Below are 18,394 nucleotides of genomic sequence, written 5' to 3'. Positions count from 1 at the left end.
GAAAATGTAGATGTATGCCCTTATTGAAACCTGGTGGCATGAAATCTTTGAACTTCCCAACCTGTATTTCACCTCTCTGCAGAAATTAGCAGGACCTAAAGCAGACCTTAAGAATACCAAGTTTTCCAGGGAAGCAAATGAAACTCAACCTGGAGTGAGAACAAACGCACAAAGAGCATGTAAAATATGTTTATTGTTCTTTAAAAGGGTTCAGGGTTTGGTTTTAAATCAGGCTGCACACCTTTCATCAGTCTGACATCTCTCTCACAATGTCAAACTGGCTTCAGCTAGCAATACTTCATTAAGTCCAAAAGATAAAATTAATTTTTGAGGAAGAAAATCCAGTTCTGAGAACAATTAACATTAGTCTGCAATTTAAAATAAAATGAGGGCTAATGTTTCATGTTGTTTTACACACTCTTCTCCTCATACAGAACCAGGAATGTAATTTTCCTAACTCAGGCAGGCACTGATACCGGTGGACACTACACACACACACACACACACACACACACACACACGCACACAACTCACACGCACAGACACACACACACACACACACACACACACACACACACCTGTTTTTCTGTTTCTCCCTGTCTCCCCTTCCCCCAAAAACAACAAAAATCAGAGCATGTCAAAGGAAAAAGGTTTGGTATGATATTGATCAAAACCCTTGGAGTCAACAGTCTATCTGAGCTTAGAGAATATTCTGTTTTGATCTTGAGCCTATATTAAAGGAATCTATTGTCATGTTCTGAAATAAAGAATTTTGGATAGGACCATCATTTTCCACTTTAAAATTCTAGAAACAATTCCAAAAAGCATTATTTAGTTTTGTTTTGTGGGATGGGGAAGAGAGCATCTACAGATTTTCATTTAAAGAGCTCAAACAACTCCAGAATAGGAGATAGGCAGTTCACAGCGCCAGCCAGCATCTGAGGTATCACCAACGACAAAATCCCGGTCCATTCCTACTGGCACAGCTGATCCTAACAAAATGGGAAGTTTTTGGCTCTGTATAGCAAATTCCAGCAGGACAAGATGACCTTTATTCAAATTCTTAAAAGCAGAGCATTAGGAAGTGTGTAATATTTAAATAAAGAGTGCAAAAGGCTCTGATGGTGTCCTTTAACTTGCTTTGTCAATACACCCTGGTCACAATTGCCTTGCACAAAAGAGCACATTTCTAGATCAGCACATTGAACCCCACAAAGAATGGGTAAAAATGACACTACACCAATTTCACTAGCAACACAGTCCCTTTGCTACTGGTTGGGCTGCTTTACATCTCTCTCCTACCCTGTTAGGCCTGTAGACACATACTCACTAGGCATTGTTGGTTTTATCTCATAAAGAACCTAGTAAGAAAATAACAAGGCAATCAGTGGTTAAACTGAACTGTACATATATGGGGCAGTTTGGAAAATATCCATAACAGGCATTTTCTCAAGTCCAAAATATTGTGTTTTTGCTGCTATCCCACTACCTGTTCCTGAAAATTCAGAATACAAATAAGTCCTAAAATAAACATTTTTAACTATCAGCATTCTCTGACATCATTAGACAGAAAAGCAGAGTAATGCTACATACAGCCCACAGTTCTACAAGGTGTAGAAAGTGTGCTAACTCTATCTGGACACATCTTTAGTGATGAACTGGAGTACTCCCCTTCAGAAAACAAACATTTCTGGAATACCCACTTAGCTTCATTGGTTGGAAAGAGAAGAATTTGACTCTCAGCTAAGTTCTTTGAAAAAAAAGAGACTCCTCTTAAAATGCCATGTCCCCACTAACTTAACAAAACAAAAACTCAAACCAAAGGCTCTTGGCTATTTTGCCTAATGTTGTATAGAGTTTTCAAGGAAAGAAACTAACATGAACACCCATCATCAGTAAAAACTAAAAATCACCTGGATCATATAATATATATATGCCACTGCCTTTTTTTTAATTTTTTTTTTTTTTTATGTTTTCTGTTTTTTTCTAAAAGTGCCCAGGTGGGCTTAAGGCTGCCAGACTGCACGCACATATACAGCAACAAGGGCTTCTCTTATTCCATCTACAACTAGTATCAGGGGAAAAGAGGGATAGGGAAAAGGAGAGAAGAGAGAAAAATTGTAGCCCCCACCCCTTAACCCAAAACAAAAAAACAAAAAACAAAAAAAGAAAGAAAGAAAGACAGAAAGAAAGAAAGAGAAAAGAAAGAAATTCCACAACTGGGAGATAAATCTATGTGCCAAGCATAATGGAAGAGTGTGCTCCCCAGAGAGAAGATTCTGCACAGACCAATGTTCTGCTGGTTTTCCTTAGAGACCTATTTTGAAAAAGTGTAAAAAGACAGATTTTGAAATAATCCAATCCTGGCGGAAATCAAGCGCCAACACTGAGGGCAGAGCCATTCTCCACTGAAGCGATCCCTGTTCTCTTCACCTTTTGCTTTTCTTAAACATTTCATTCCTGTTACAGAGGGATCTGTTTTTGTTTTGTTTTGTTTTTGTTTTCCAATCATTAGAGTGGTTGAGGAGTACTGAATCCATCACCACTTTGATGACACAGTCAAGATTCCAGATTCACATTTCCAGGTACCAAGAGTTCCCTCTAAATGCCACAATCAAGTCAGCCTTCGTTTATATTTCTTTCTACTGAACACAGCAATGCCCATTGGTATCTCTGAAGCGTAATCGCATCTTAGGTCGGTATTTCTCCAGGTAAAGCAGCTGTTTGGAATTGAATGCTCCCCTTCTTTTTCTGAAAATACAAGAATGGCAAACTTTATAGTGTACAAAAAAGAGCTGCCTCAGTCACAGAAATGCATTATTTATGGCCTATGGCCATTCTAACACCACAAAGCCGAAAATCAACATTTCCCATACAACATCACTTCTTAAGTTTAAGTAAGAACTTTCTGTGCCTTCTGAGTAAAAGGAATAGACAAATCTTCTTTGCTGACTCTTACTACTCTGTTAACCATTTAATAAACATCAGAATGATTTATCCAGAGATACCTAACTATACTCTTTACCAATTAGCTTAACATAATCTTCAGATTAGAATTGGTAGCAAGTATTTAGGATGCATGAATTTACAAGAAGCAGAAGGCACAGATGGTATTTCTTGAAATATGTTACCTTCCTAGAGCTGTTACCATTCATTTCATGCCATCATTAACAATCCTTTTTCGTTCTTTTCTTTCTCCTCTTTTTTAAAGAAAAGAGGACAGACTAAGAAAATAAATGCCAAAAAATTCTGGACAGCAAAATATCATGGCCTATCACTCCAGACTGAGGCCAAGATTCTGTCTTGGCACTACCATCTTGATTTTATGCCTGAACAGGTCACTTATGAGTGCCAGGTGAGTAACTGCTCCTCTACAGATTCTGGTTTGCCTTTTGGTCATAGAAATTGCATTTTAAAGATATTTTGGACATCTATTAAGAGAGACACAAGATCACTCTTCTACCTAGCTATTCATTTTAAAGATGCCTAGATATTCAAGTCATATACTGGACATATTCTACAATGTCCGTATTTGCTGCCTAAATTAGATATCCTTTAAATCTGGGAGCCAGTAGTTTTACGAGTCTCTTTATCACTAGCTTTTTGTGATAATCAATCTTCAAACAAACAACATTTTAAAGCCAAAGACAGCAAGTTATTCCAGACTAGAAATGATATTTTCCATAATTCCTTCCTCTTGTATAATCTTGCTTTATATATTTCTGAATATAAAATTTCATACTCACTGTCTTATAAACTGAACTGCATCTTCATACTTCATTCCACATTCAATCAAAGCAAGTGCAACCAGCACAGGTGCCCTGCAGAAAGAAACTCAATTGTAAACACCCACACATCTTTATAATTAATTTATTTTTATTTTATTTTATTTGAATATATATTTTATTGATTTTTTTACGGAGAAGAAGGGAGAGATATAGAGATCTAGAAACATCAATGAGAGAGACATCAATCAGCTGCCTCCTGCACACCCCCTACTGGAGATGTACCTGCAACCAATGTACATGCCCTTGACCAGAATCGAACCTGGGACCTTTTGGTCCACAGATCGAAGCTCTATCCACTGAGCTAAACCGGTTTTGGCTAGATTCTTTTTTTTTTTTTTTTTTTAAATCCAGATTACATGTTACCAAAACTGTCTTTGATTGTTACAAATCAATTTTAGTATCATTTCCTTATCAATTACTAAAATAATGCTACACTTCCAACAAAATCCTTTTCATGAGCTAGGAGAGAGGGTCAGAAAATTGATAATTAGGATGTCTCAATATAAGTATGTATTTTTTAATGTAACAAAGGAAATTAAGTTGTTGTTTTTTTAAAGTCCATTACAGGGCACTGACTTTAGACTACCTAAATTAACCCAAGTCAAATTAATAATACTACCTTTGCTCTTCAAGATAAGAACTGAAACTTAGAAACTTTACTAAGCTATAAAAAAAAAAAAAAAAAAGGAAAACAACAAACAAAAGGACTAAGCAGAGGTAAGGACCTGAGTCACCACTGCCTGCACTAATGTTCTGAGTCAAAGTACACATCATAAATTGGCCTTTAACCTTCTGTTGATGAGAGTGTTGCAACACCATTCCAAGCAATGCTCAAGGAAAAAGGTTTTTTAAAAAAATCAAAATCACTTTCATTCTCCATTAAACTCCACATCTCCTTTCAGGAGTTTAAAGTTCAGCCATCTGCTCTCCACCTTCTAACTTCCCACACATCTCAATCCCAAATTACACATGTACATATTTTTTTAATGTTACTGCACATTTCAAAGACCTGAACCTCTGGTTACTTGATACAGCAAGAAAACTGAATTAAGAGTATATTTTTAGCTCAAAGATTAGACAATTACATTAAGTCATTTTCAGAACTGAACCATACCCACTAAATCTAGTATGGCATCAGAATCAGACAACCAATGAAACACAAAAGCAGCTTTTGTTCCCATTTCCTTTCCTTTCCGGCAATTAAATATTTAGTGTAATAAATGAAAATTTCTACCCAAGTAAAATATTTTATAATGAATTCACAGACGAAAGGGTAAGACCTTACCTTCCCAATCCTGCAACACAATGCACTGCAACACAGCAACCTGGTTCTTCACGAAATTTGGTTTTTAACAGGTTTAGCCAATCATCCACTATCTGATTAGGGGGTGGCGCACCATCATCAAATGGCCAATCCTGGAAAGAAAAAAATCTTGTACATTAAATTGGTATTTTCTCCAGGATTAACATCCTAATACTGAATAGCTGAACAATACACAGACTGGGCCTACTTGAACTAACTATACCATATATACCTATTCTTAATAACAGGATTCTGGTCAATGCTGTAAAATGACCCAAGATAGAAATTCAAGTGTGCCAAATAACTTAGCCTTCTTCAATGAAGTATAATCAGCATCTAATTTTATCTTATGGAAATCTCTTATGATAATCATAAGAAATTAGTATTCCTCAAATATTTTGTCTGAATCAATCTGTAAACAAACATAGAGAAAACTGTAAGCCAAGACAAGTAAGAGAAGATACACCTGTCGATATGATTTAAAAGTCCACTCTGGCAAAGAAATATACCAATAACTGGTCTCTACAAATATCCAAACAGTTCTAAGATATAAAGTCTTTTCTTTAGAGAAAGGATCTTTGATAAGAAAGCTCCAATAGTTAGCATACCAAACAGAAGCATGCTTTCATTTTTGTGCTTAACTATACATATTTAAAAGCCATGTAGCGCCGAAGCCGGTTTGGCTCAGTGGTTGAGCGTCGGTCTGTGGACTGAAGGGTCCCAGGTTCGATTCCGGGCAAGGGCATGTACATTGGTTGCGGGCACATCCCTTGTAGGGGGTGTGCAAGGGGCAGCTGATCGATGTTTCTCTCTCATCGACGTGTCTAGCTCTCTCTCTCTCCCTTCCTCTCTGTAAAAAAATCAGTAAAATATATTTTAAAATAAATAAATAAAAGCCATGTAGCAAATATTTTTAAAGCTCTGCCTAAATAATATGTATCTCATTGAACAAGCACAGTGCCATATAATAGGATCCCTAAGCAAAGGGAGACCTTTCTTTCAAGTATCCTTTTCTCTTTTTATTATTTATTTATTTATTTTTAATATATATTTTATTGATTTTACACAGAGAGGAATTGAGAGGGATAGAGTTAGAAACGTCGATGAGAGAGAAACATCGACCAGCTGCCTCTTGCACACCCCCACTGGGGATGCGCCCGCAACCAAGGTACGTGCCCTTGACCGGAATCGAACCCGGGACCTTTCAGTCCGCAGGCTGACGCTCTATCCACTGAGCCAAACCAGTTTCGGCCCTTTCTCTTTTTATATTCATCACTAGAGGCATGAAATCCGTGCAAGAATAGGGTTCCTAGGCCTGGCTGCTGATCAGGGCCGATTGGGGCCTTCCGGCTGCCAGCTGGGCCTTCCTTCACTCCACACCGCCCCTTGGTGGTCAGCACACATCATAGCAAGTGATCGAACTCCCAGTCTCCCAGTGGAACTCCTGAGGGGACATTTTGCATGTTAGCCTTTTATACATATGTGACCCTGCCCATGAATCCGTGCATAAGTAGCTCACTGCCACTTGCCTCAGCTGGCTACCCTGCCAACGGCTGCTCATAGCTGTTCACTGCAGGTAGCTCACTGCCCCACCCTCCTGTAGCTCTCTGCCACTTGTAGCTCACTGCACTGCCCTCCTGCTTATCTGTCATTACACGACAGGGTCCCAACCAATTTATATATTACCCTATTGTAAGTATAGATATTATAAGTATAGATAGATATGCATGGGTTGGTCTTATTTAAAAAGCAGCCAGGTGTTTACCTTCCTTGCTACCTTGCAAGAGGTCTTAAGAAACCAACACAAATCAGCTTTGAAGAAAGAGGACTCACATTTTTCATAACCTCTTTTACAACTAGCTTCAAGGACAGAAATGGAAAAACACTAGGAATATATTTTTAAACATAAGACTATTCTAATGAAATTGGATAAGGACACTTTAAGATACTAGAGAAGGAAAAAGAGAAAAGTGACAGAGCATTAAATTGATTCTGCACTCATTATTGGCACCACTAAAACACTTCATGTAGTCCATTAGCCATGACAGTACATTATGTTTGATTTGTCAACTATACCCCATAATTAAAGGGCTGTCAGTGTTATCATTATAAATGTCACTATAGTTTAACTGTAAATAGCTATAAAACCAGTAAGTACTTTAGTTGACTTTACTTCCTCTAATAATACTCCCTAAAATGCGCCTAGTTAAGAAACAGTAACACAAAGCATGCTTCATTTATTCAGACAAGCAGTAAAGGAATTCCAAGATTAATTTTAACTGTCTGTCCTTGTTTTTTCAAGCTTAAGTTGTTAGCCCTTTAATTTTATCTAATCATAACTATTTAAAACAAAAGCCTAGATTTAAAGGCCTGGAATAAATTCCAGACCTACCAGCATTTTCTACAAATTAGTTCAAGTTCTTTACTTCATTTCTATTTCATAAAGATATTTATCAACATTACTGAGTCAAACAGACTACAGTCAATCCACAGTTCATTTTCTTACCCTGGCATCTGTCAAAACAAACTAATTTCTCATCTAACCAATGGAGAACATAAAGTAGACTCCCAGTGGGTGCCTGAAACCGCAGATAGTACAGACCCTATATATACTATGTTTTCTCCTATATGTACAAACCTGTTAAATTTTAATTATAAATTAGGCACAGTAAATTATTAACAATAAAATAGAACTCTAACATTATACTGTAATAAAGGTTATGCAAATGTGGTATCTCTCTCTCTCTGCAATAATTTTTATATTTTCAGTCCAAGCCTATTCCTGAATCTGTGTAACCATCTCTTTACTTGTTGGGCATCCATTGTGTTCATATAGGCTTAAGGCTTCTGGTGCAACATTTGCTGTCAATTGGGATGTTTTCTGTTCATGTCTTCCGCCCATAAACTTAATGCTGTTTCCATCATAACATACACTGGCTATAACTTTTGCAGTCTGAGGTGCACAGCAAAACTAGCATCAATTTATTTTTCCTTCTTCACATTTTCACAAAGATGACTCATTCTTATTGTAATCATAGCAATTTCATCCTACTTTTTTCTTTCCTTATTAAGTGGAGAACTTTCACCTTTTCAGTTAACGGAAGCATTTTCCAGCTTTTCTTTGGCATGTCTGAATTGCCAGTATCACTATTTTTGCACTTTGGGTGGGATGAAGCAAGACTTCATCATATTGCTCAGAATAGCACACAATTTAAAATGTATCAATTGTTTATTTCTGGAATTTTCCATTTAATAATTTAAGACCACAGTTGATCCCACAAAGTAACTGAAACTGTGGAAAGCAAAACCTCAGGTAAGGGGGTCCACTATACTTACAGGGGGAACAAACCTGTAATTCAGCCTAGCTTCAGAAGTAAAGTTTTGTTTTGTTTAAACACAGGACTACAGCAGAAGTTAAATTTTTTGTATTTCTGTATGTATACATATAAATTCTTTTTTGTTGAAAGTATTATACATGTCCCCTTTCTCCCCCCATTAACCTCCTCCAGCCCCCAACCCCCACCCCCAGGCTTTCATCAGCCTATTGTCTGTGTCCAAGGGTTATACATACAAAGCCTTTGGTTGATTACCTCCCACCCACCCACCATCCCACGCTTTCCCTCTGAGATTCCGCACTCTGTTCCATGCTTCCATGTCTCTAGAGCCACTCTGGTCATCAGTTTATTTTGTTACTTAGATTCCAGATATGAGTGCGATCATGTGATACTTGTCTTTCTCTGACTGACGTGTGTGTGTGTGTGTGTGTGTGTGTGTGTGTGTGTGTGTGTGTATGTTTTCTTAAACCAATGCTACATTTTACACATGTTTATACTTATCCCCAGTGATTTCCAGCCAGGAGAACTTAAAGTCATTTAGGAATGAGAATGTAAACAAATTACTGCTATGCCATACTACTCAAATACATCTGAATACATAGTATTATTTAAAAAGCATAATGTTTTGGCTATTTAGTTCTTCTATTTTCACCTAAATGAAGGTGAGGAAACTTTATGGATAAGAGATGACTGCTTTACCAACAGGACATGTATTTTCTTTGCATCAACAACCTTCCCAACTACTAACCAGTGCAATAAAACTACAAAACTAGCTCTCAATAAAAAGTAGGAATATAACCTGATACCAATATCTTCTTTATTTTCTTCTTCATCAACTACTAAAAAAATCTCCAGTTCTCATCCTACTTCACTACTTTCCCACAATCAAATCAAATAGCTCTAAAACACCTAAGACTACAAGGTCATTTCATTACATGGTCCGGCAATTTAAATAACTACAATAGTTAGGGAAAAAAGGTATAAAATTTTACCTAATGTGAAGCTCCTGCTTTGTATAATAGCATATATAGAGACTAGGGAGTATTTCAATTTAAAGTAATTCTAATCACTTTTTGTTCAAACTAAACAAAGAAATCTAATCTAAATAAAAGCTTAGAAACCTAAAAAAATATGTCAGAAACTAGGCTGAAAACTGTGGAGCAAGCTGCCTTCTCCTTCCCCCTTCTTATCCTCTTCTCCCACCTTTTTGTCCCCTACAAGTTAACTACAAAATATTAAGTAACTAATTTGTACTTGCAAAGTAAGAGGATATTTCCATGTGACTTAAGAATGTCTGATGGGGGGAAACTTTGTTAGAGTCAAACTGGTAGCCTGGAAACAAAAGCCAACTATTGCATTAATTTCCTAGGAAAAACAAAATGAAAACTCCCTTTTTCTTAAAATAAGTATTCACTAAATTTTACTTATTTATTGAAAATATCCTATAAGTGTAGACTTTTAGAGCACAAATGAGCAAAATTGCTAATACGAAAGAATTTAAAGGTTGCTATGAACACTGTATTCTCCTAGTATAAAGTAAAAAAGCAAAACTGAGTTCCAAGTTTTATAAATATCTATGTCTGAAAGGTACAACTTGTTTGTAATGAAAAATTAGAACACTACACACTCACTAGAACATGGATTCCTTCTTTTTCAACTGGTGCTTTATCGTATGTAGCATCACAAACTCGAACCAAAGTTGTCACTCCATATTTCTTAAGTTCCTTTAAAGAAAAACAAATATAAGGTAACTTGCTTTTAGAATCTGCAACCAAAGCTTTAAAAATTTGCTCTTTTGAATTGAAACAATGAGACATCATTCTTCAATAAAAACCAAAATAATTCTCATTGTGACAACATATATAATGGACACGCTTGCACTCTCAGTAGAAATATCAGTAAGACTCACGTTTATAAAGGGCAATTAGTAGCATAACACAAAAACTTTAAAAGAACACATATACTTTGACCCAGAAATCCTACTTCTGGGAATTTTTACTAACAAAATAATTAAAGATATACACATTTAGGTGCCAAGCATGTTCACCACAGTTTGGAATGGTAAGAACCTAGAAACAAAATTAATGGTCTGAACAAGGGAATGGTTAAAGAAAGTATGGACCGGCCATACAGAATACTATGACAGTTATGAAAATAATACTAAGGAGGTTGGGGGAAGATTTATTTTAAATATATAGTATGATCCTATCTATATGTAGGATCACAGAAACAAACATTCAGGAGCCAAGTAAGTATTAACAGGTTTCTTTTTTTTAAAGAAACAATGTTTATTTTATTTTTTTAATTAATTTCAGAGAGAAAGGGAGAGGGAAAGATAGAAACATCCATGATGGGAGAGAATCGTTGATCAGCAGCCTCCTGATCTATTGGGGAAAGAGCTTGCAACCCAGGCATGTGCCCTGGACCGCAATTGAATCTAGGACCCTTCAGTCCATAGGCTGAAGCTCTATCCACTAAGCCAAACCAGCTAGGGCAACAATTAAGTATTTTTAAACTTTTGCTTATCTGTATCTTCTTACTTTTATTGGTACTTACTGTTCTTTTTTTAATTTAAGGAAACAAAAGTTATTTTGAAATTAAGATGAAAAAGTGGTATATTACAAAGCCAACTAACATACAAAATAATAGCAATTATAGCCAGAAGCCTTGCTCCTTTAAAAACTTTCCTACAATAATGCCTAATACAGAGACTACCTATCTTCAAGAGACCACCAATATCTTTTTACAGTTGCAGGAGGACAGTGACTTCTGCCACTTTTGGAATCTATGCCCAAGGAATCCACAGACTGAAAATAGTATCACATAATTGAAGCCAGGCTTAAAGGTGACTGATCAACCTGAGGGCACAAGCCTAGAATCAACTTGCACACTGTGCACACAAAGTGAAGGAGCTTAGGACCGATTAAGTATAAATAAGCAGGAACAGTGATATCCTATTTGGTTATCTAAAGAGTAAAGTTATTTTAATTGCTAAAGGACTTTCTTTTTCACAAAAAGCCTTCTTATAAAGTATGTTCAGGAAAGTATTATAACTAAATCAGTAATTTTAAGAAGTTTCAAGATACAAGTAAAATCCCATTGAAATGGACTTCATAGTAGCCATTCATTGGAAAGATATGGTATAATTTTTCATGGTAAATATTTGTGGCCTTAAGCAAGTCAAAACTTTTTTGAACTCAGTTTTGCCATCTGAAAAATGAGACAAGTGGATTTAGAATCCCTAAGAGTTCATCCAGCTAAGTCTACTCCATAAAATACATCAATAGAAATCACATTGAGACTGAACAACCAGGGAATGATTAAAAAGCTTATACTCATGTTTGTTGAGTAAAGTACATACTTTCTCCACTAACAACAGAAAAAATGAAGGACCTGACAAAAATGCAACCTATAATACCTTTCCCTCCCCTAAGTTTCTGAATCCTTGTATTGTATATGATGGCTACTATTGCAAGTAGTTCTGGGGTAGCTTTTCAACAAAATGGTTAGAATATTTGAAGTAGGATATTTGAGGTAGACATAGTTTTTAGTATCAGAGACAGTTCTACTATGTACTGTGTGCCTTCAGGCAAATTACTAAATTGCTCTGAATTTCAGTTTCCTCATCTGTAAGAGAGAGATAATAATAGTACCTATACCTTACAGGGTTATTGTGAAGAATAAATGACATATTGTATGAAATTGCTTACTGTAATGCAGGGTACAAAGTGTCTAATAAATGTTAATTATTTTTATTATTGAAAGTATGATCAGAAAACTGCTAATAATATAGAAAATATATAAGATCTCCTCAAATTCCATAAATATTCTTTTAAAAATCTGTTATAATGACCATCAAATCCCAATCACAGAAATAAATGGCTTTGTAATAAGAGATTTATTTATAATGGTGTTAATTTTAATGGGATTTTACCAATATATCAATCCAAAAGTACACCATACTATAATCTTACCTCTGTGAACTTGTTGAGGGTAGCATTGGTAGGGTTGTGAGTTATCAGAAAACGCATGTTCTCATAGGAGATCTCCACAGGGGCTGGACGGTTCATTATGGCAAAAAAAAAAAAAAAAAAAAAAGTGGGAGCGTGCGTGTGTGAGTGTGATGGGAAAAATGAAAAAAAAAATCAATAAATCTTGAAATGTTTCACAGCAGAAAACATTAAAAAGACCACTAAAATGCCTATTATCAATCAGTGTTTTCTCTATTCAACGTGTTTATTCTTTAAGTAGCTTCTCTCTTCAAGATAAGCAGAAGTATTCAGAATCCACTTGAATCAAATTCAACTTGGGCCTCAATGTCTGCAGATGGATACCTTCGGACTCCAAAAACATCCAACTACATATAAAACCTAAGCAGCCTTTACTACATTTAGGCACTAGTGAGACAAGTTAAAAGTGTAGATTATTTTCCACTTTTGTTTACTTGATGCTTAATTTTACTGGAGTCATTAAAAGAAATATGCTTGCAATAAAAAAAAAAAAAGCCAACTATTTCTGAGGCCAGTCTCGGTGTCCAGAGTCTTCAAGGCAATGTTAATTATGGCACATAGAACCCCCCAAGCTCACTTGTCAGCAAAAACGCTGTGCTGAGCCTGGCAGAAGTCTGCCCTCACACTCAGAATCGCCATAAATGTGCAACGTATATTCCAACGAAAAACCTGGAAGAGAAAAACATAAGTAAAATGAACTGGAGGTTGATAACATTCATAAACACAATGCTCAAAGTCAAGAACACATTCTTTATGAGCCTGAAGACATCTGAAATGTCACCAATTCTAAATTATTGCCATCTATAAAAAATAGGATAAAAGTATATACCACGAGTTTTAAAAGCTAGAGATTCAAGTCAAGCATGTCTTTCTTTTTTCAAAACAGGATCCCAGCAGCCAAGTTTCTGGGCTACAAGATTACTTTTAGCCCTGGCCAGTGTAGCTCAGTTGCTTGGGCATCATCCTGTGTGCTGAAAGGTCACAGGTTTGATTTCCATCAGGGCACATGCCCAGGTTGTAGGCTCATTCCCTGGTCCCCAATAGGGAGCATGCAGGAGGCAGCCAATCAATGCTTCGCTCTCAAATTGATTTTTCTATCTCACTCTCCCTTACTCTATAAAAATCAATTGAAATATTTTCTTAAAAAACATTATTTTTAACTGGCCAGTTACCTGGGGATTGAGCCATAACCCAGGCATGTGTCCTGGCCAAGAATCGAACCTGTGACCTTTTAGTGCATGGGACAACACTCAACAGAGCCACACCAGCCAAGACCACGAGTCACTTTTAAATTATTGAAAGATCCTTAAAGCAACCTTCCCTCCAGGACGCTTCATAAAGCTTACAATGATCTCCTTTTTCTGTTTTATGGTAAAGACTTCCAAATATACTCTTTGTTTGAAATAAGATAAATCTACAAATGGATAGAGGACATTTACCAAAACTCCAGTTTGAGGATTTAATTATTTCTATCTAAAATTGACCCCAATTAGGATACTATTCCATAAAGCACGTCCTTAAAAAATTATCTTCTTTTCCTCACAATTCTGAGATGTTACTACCTATGAGGAATGAGGAAAGAGGATCAGAAAAGTGACTTGTCTAAGGTAAATGAATTAGTTGAGCCCAAATTCTAAACCAAGTCTTTTGTTAGTTACGTGTTTTTTCCACTGTACCAGGTCAGCTGACTCAACCAATGTGTAAATCCCATCCTCACATTTTCTTTCTTTTTTTAAATATATTTTATTGATTTTTCACAGAGAGGAAGGAGAGAGAGCTAGAAACGTCAATGAGAGAGAAACATCAATCAGCTGCCTCTTGCACACCCCACACCGGGGATGTGCCCGCAACCAATGTACATGCCCTTGACCAGAATCGAACCCAGGACCTTTCAATCTGCAGACCGACGCTCTACCACTGAGCCAAACCGGTTTCAGCAATCCTCACATTTTCTAGTCCAGTTTACCTTTCTATTATTTCCCACATCACTACCTCTAAAGTACAAATGCATTTAAAGTTCAATTCACACAGCATTCTCCTGGCCAAATATGTATTAATCTCTACCAAAAACAAGAGAAGAAAAAGAAATGGCAGAATTTTAATATTATTTTAGGCCACTGCTATGAAACATAGTAATCTTTATAGCTGGTTCAGTCAGAATGTCAACATAATCATAACTTCCTCTGGAAATAGGGACAAAGTCAAGTTCTTTCACTTGCCTCTTTCTTAAGCCTCCAATAAATGCTTATTTAGAAATCCCTAAAAAAGATAATTGTGATCAAACAGAAAAAGACATAGAAGATAATGACCTTAGAACCATTTTCAGGAAGAAACTGAAATATAGATTAATTCAAGCCTATTCATCTATCTTCAGTCTTCATTTTATGATAGTCTAAAGGCATTTTATTTTGTAAGTTACATACTTGTGATGTTATCACCATGGACACGCACAAAACTAAAACATTCCTGAAATATGAATGACAGATAAATTCAAAATGGCATTCTATGAACATCAATAACTCAAAAGTTATCCACTACAGTAAATACACAAAACTTCTACACTCTAAGAAAAACAAAAACATACAACACTCTTCCCTTCCCCACCTTTTTAAAAAATATTTTTATTGATTTTCCACAGAGAGGAAGGAAGAGAGAGAGCGAGCTAGAAATGTTTATGAGAGAGAAACATCGACCAGTTGCCTCCTGCACACGCCCTGCCAGGGATGTGCCCGCAACCAAGGCACATGCCCTTGACCAGAATCGAACCTGGGACCTTTCAGTCTGCAGACCAACGCTCTATCCACCGAGCCAAACCAGTTTCGGCTTCCCCCCTTTTTTTAAATCCTTTCCCAAAGATATTTTTCCATTGATTTTCAGACAGTGGAAGGGGGAAGAGGGAGAGAAGGAAGGAGAATAAAGTGAGATCAACACATGATTGGTTGCCTCCCACACATGCTCCAGGCAGGCATCGGTTCCAACCAGCAACCCTTCAATCTTTAGACTGATGCTGTAACCACTGAGCAAAACTAGCCAGGGCAACACTCTTCCCAACTCATAATTCTAACTGTAACTCCAAAACACAGGCACCTTAGATTACAAAATTCATGCAGAGTATTCCTTGTACAGTCAAGGAAGTTTAAAGCTGAAGGGACAGGGAATCAACTACTCTGACCTTAAAAAAAAAAAAAAAAAAAAAAATGATGTTTGGGCTCGAGAGAAGTCAAAATAACAGGCAGATCAAAGACAACAGTCCAGGTCTACCAACTCTCTATTTATTTTTCCTTCAATTTTGCCTAATGGAGGTATCCACATATTTAAGTCATACTTTTTTTTTTTAATATATTTTATTGATTTTTTACGGAGAGGAAGGGAGAGGAATAGAGAGCTAGAAACATGGAGAGAGAAACATTGACCAGCTGCCTCTTGCACACCCCCTACTGGGGATGTGCCCGCAACCAATGTACATGTCCTTGACTGGAATCGAACCTGGGACCTTTCAGTCCACAGGCCTACCCTCTATCCACTGAGCCAAACCGGTTTCCTCTAAGTCACACTTTTTTTTTTTTTCATTAAGTGTAACTTTTCAAATATTTGTTTGGATGCTCATCTGCAACACTGTGACCTTATAATAAGGGGAGAAACTATTTAATAAGGTAACTACTCAAGGAACAATGGTTTGCATGCAGCACAGAGCAAAACACAAGGAAATTCTAACCTGTTTGAATCCCCTTGGTTTAATGATGTTATCACAGCTAACTGGTGTCACTTGAATAAAGGCACTGAAAGACCTGCATTGTAGTGATGTCCAGGCTTAAAAGTTACAGCTCTAGCATTACATTTTCTACCTAGTCTCCAGTGTTTGTCTGCTCAGCAAACAGAGCAAACTTTATCCCATCTTATTCCTCCCAAACTCATTTTGGAAGGACCACTTCCAGGGATAAGAATAAATTATTAGATTTTCAATTCTTAACCCCATACTGATATCCCCAGCAAAATAATTTCTGCCAAATGAAACAGTATGTTCTATCAAAGTTAACAAATACATGATAAAAGCAAGCTTCTGCTCCTTCCCTCATCCACAAGAGTTCAACTACACATAAACAGTTAAATGTTCTTGCACCTGTCAATTCAGATAACTAATGTTAATTCTTGTGGCATAAGAATACAAAGCAAACAGTCTACAAAAAAAAAAATCACAAGTGTACCGCAGCTGGAAAGTACTGTAGCATAAACTCAGCACCTGTACTCCTTACAGAAAAATCTTCTTCTAAAGTTCTCTCTCTGGCATAAATTATGCTCTATCTACTTAAGTAAAAATTGATTCTTGCTTTCATTTACCAGGTGATGGAAGAGGCTGTTTTTTGTTATTGTTAACCCTCACTGGAGGATATTTTTCCCAATGATTTTTAGAGTGAGTGGAAGGGGGATGGGAGGATGCGGGAGAAAGAGAAGCATCAGTGTGAGAGAGACATATCGATTGGTTGCCTCCATCGGGGATCAGCACACAACCAAGGTATGTGCCATTGACAGAAATCGAACCTGGGATCCACCAGTCCGCAGGCTGGCACTCTAAACACTGAACTAGCTAGGACAAGAGGTTGGTTTACTTGACAAATAATAGTGGCCAATTCAAATATGCATCTAAAAATGCTCTTTACCCTTTACTTTTATGGAACCTAACTTTTAAAATGTTGCATTTGGGACATTTCCATTTTTAACAACAAAACAAAAAAACACAGAACTTTACTGAAGGATTAGAAAGGATGGTCTGTGCCAAAATATTCTTTTAAATTAAGAAAGAAGAGAAGGAGCTGAAACCGGTTTGGCTCAGTGGACTGAAAGGTCCCAGGTTCGATTCCAGTCAAGGGCATGTACCTTGGTTGTGGACACAACCTCTGTGGGAGGTGTGCAGGAGGCAGCTGGTTGATGATTCTCTCTTATCGGTGTTTCTAACTCTCTATCCTCTCTTCCTCTCTGTAAAAAAATAAAAAAAATATATATATATATATATATATTTTTTTTTTTAAAGGGAAGGAAGAAAGAGAACAACGAAAGAAGAACAAAGAAAGAGGGGGCTGGAAGAACAGCAAGTAAGCAGAGGCCTACCAAGCTGAGAGTGCACTGCCAATAACAGTAGGTGAATAACACAAGTCAAACCTCAATTCTCAACGTCTCCGATCTCAAACAATTCGCTTCTCAACCCGACAAACCTTTATACCTGTATGATCAACCACCTTACTCTTAGGTGACAAACAAGGATTTTACTACTATACATTTCATTTCCTTTTTAAATTTTCATTTACATTTCATGTCTTTTTCTTTGAGGTGTCTATTTATAAATTAAATAGTACATTAAACATGTACTGTATATAAGGTGAAAACGGAATCATTTGGGGTCTGGAACAGATTAATTCAATGTACATGATTTCTAATGGGAAAAAATGCTTTGGTTTTTGAACTTTCCAGAACAAATTAAGTTCAAGAACCGAGGTTGTTAAGAGTTCAAATGTCTAGGGTCAACCCTCTACTGCTAATATTGACCTAGATGAGAATCAAAAACTACAATCCATGAAATACAGTAAGCCCTTGATTTTGCTGACCTCAATTTAATGGACTTCAGAATTAACAAACAAAATTTCCAGTCCGTATGTCATATTTAAAATTAACACCCTGTTAATTTAAAAAAGTTTTTAAACAAGATGTGCTTATAATTAGAGGCCCAAAGCATGAAATTCGTGCAAGGGGCTTGGCCCTCACAGCCCCAGCTTCCTCCGGAAGGTTGTTCAGCTATCTGGTCTAATTAGCATATTACACTTTTATTATTACAGATTAACAGGTTGTGTTTTTTTTATTAGTTCATTATTATTTTTAACAAATTTTAACAATAGGCCATATGTTGGAAAAAACACTGTAGTAATAGTATTTTCAGCCACATAAATAAATCTCACATATCTACAG

General features: G+C 36.6%; 1 protein-coding gene across 2 annotated transcripts in view; it reads right to left on the bottom strand.

Moving 5' to 3' along the window:
- Positions 1-2,433: 2,433 nt before the first annotated feature.
- PTP4A2 (protein tyrosine phosphatase 4A2) overlaps positions 2,434-18,394 on the bottom strand; it is a 30,182-nt gene continuing 14,221 nt past the window's right edge. The window contains exons 2-6 of one of the 2 annotated variants that reach the window (XM_036446442.2): positions 12,401-13,105; positions 10,058-10,150; positions 5,074-5,204; positions 3,747-3,821; positions 2,434-2,751 (exon numbers count right to left, since the gene is read on the bottom strand). In XM_036446442.2, coding sequence (XP_036302335.1) covers positions 2,643-2,751; positions 3,747-3,821; positions 5,074-5,204; positions 10,058-10,150; positions 12,401-12,496 — 504 coding nt within the window. In that variant the 5' untranslated portion in view covers positions 12,497-13,105 and the 3' untranslated portion in view covers positions 2,434-2,642. Of the gene's footprint in view, positions 2,752-3,746; positions 3,822-5,073; positions 5,205-10,057; positions 10,151-12,400; positions 13,106-18,394 lie in introns of those variants that run through there. The other variant, XR_006742224.1, reaches the window with a different exon arrangement.

The sequence above is a fragment of the Pipistrellus kuhlii genome, unplaced genomic scaffold (assembly GCF_014108245.1).
Source record: "Pipistrellus kuhlii isolate mPipKuh1 unplaced genomic scaffold, mPipKuh1.p scaffold_m20_p_2, whole genome shotgun sequence".
NCBI lineage: Eukaryota > Metazoa > Chordata > Mammalia > Chiroptera > Vespertilionidae > Pipistrellus > Pipistrellus kuhlii.
This window is presented reverse-complemented; position numbering and strand designations above follow the sequence as displayed.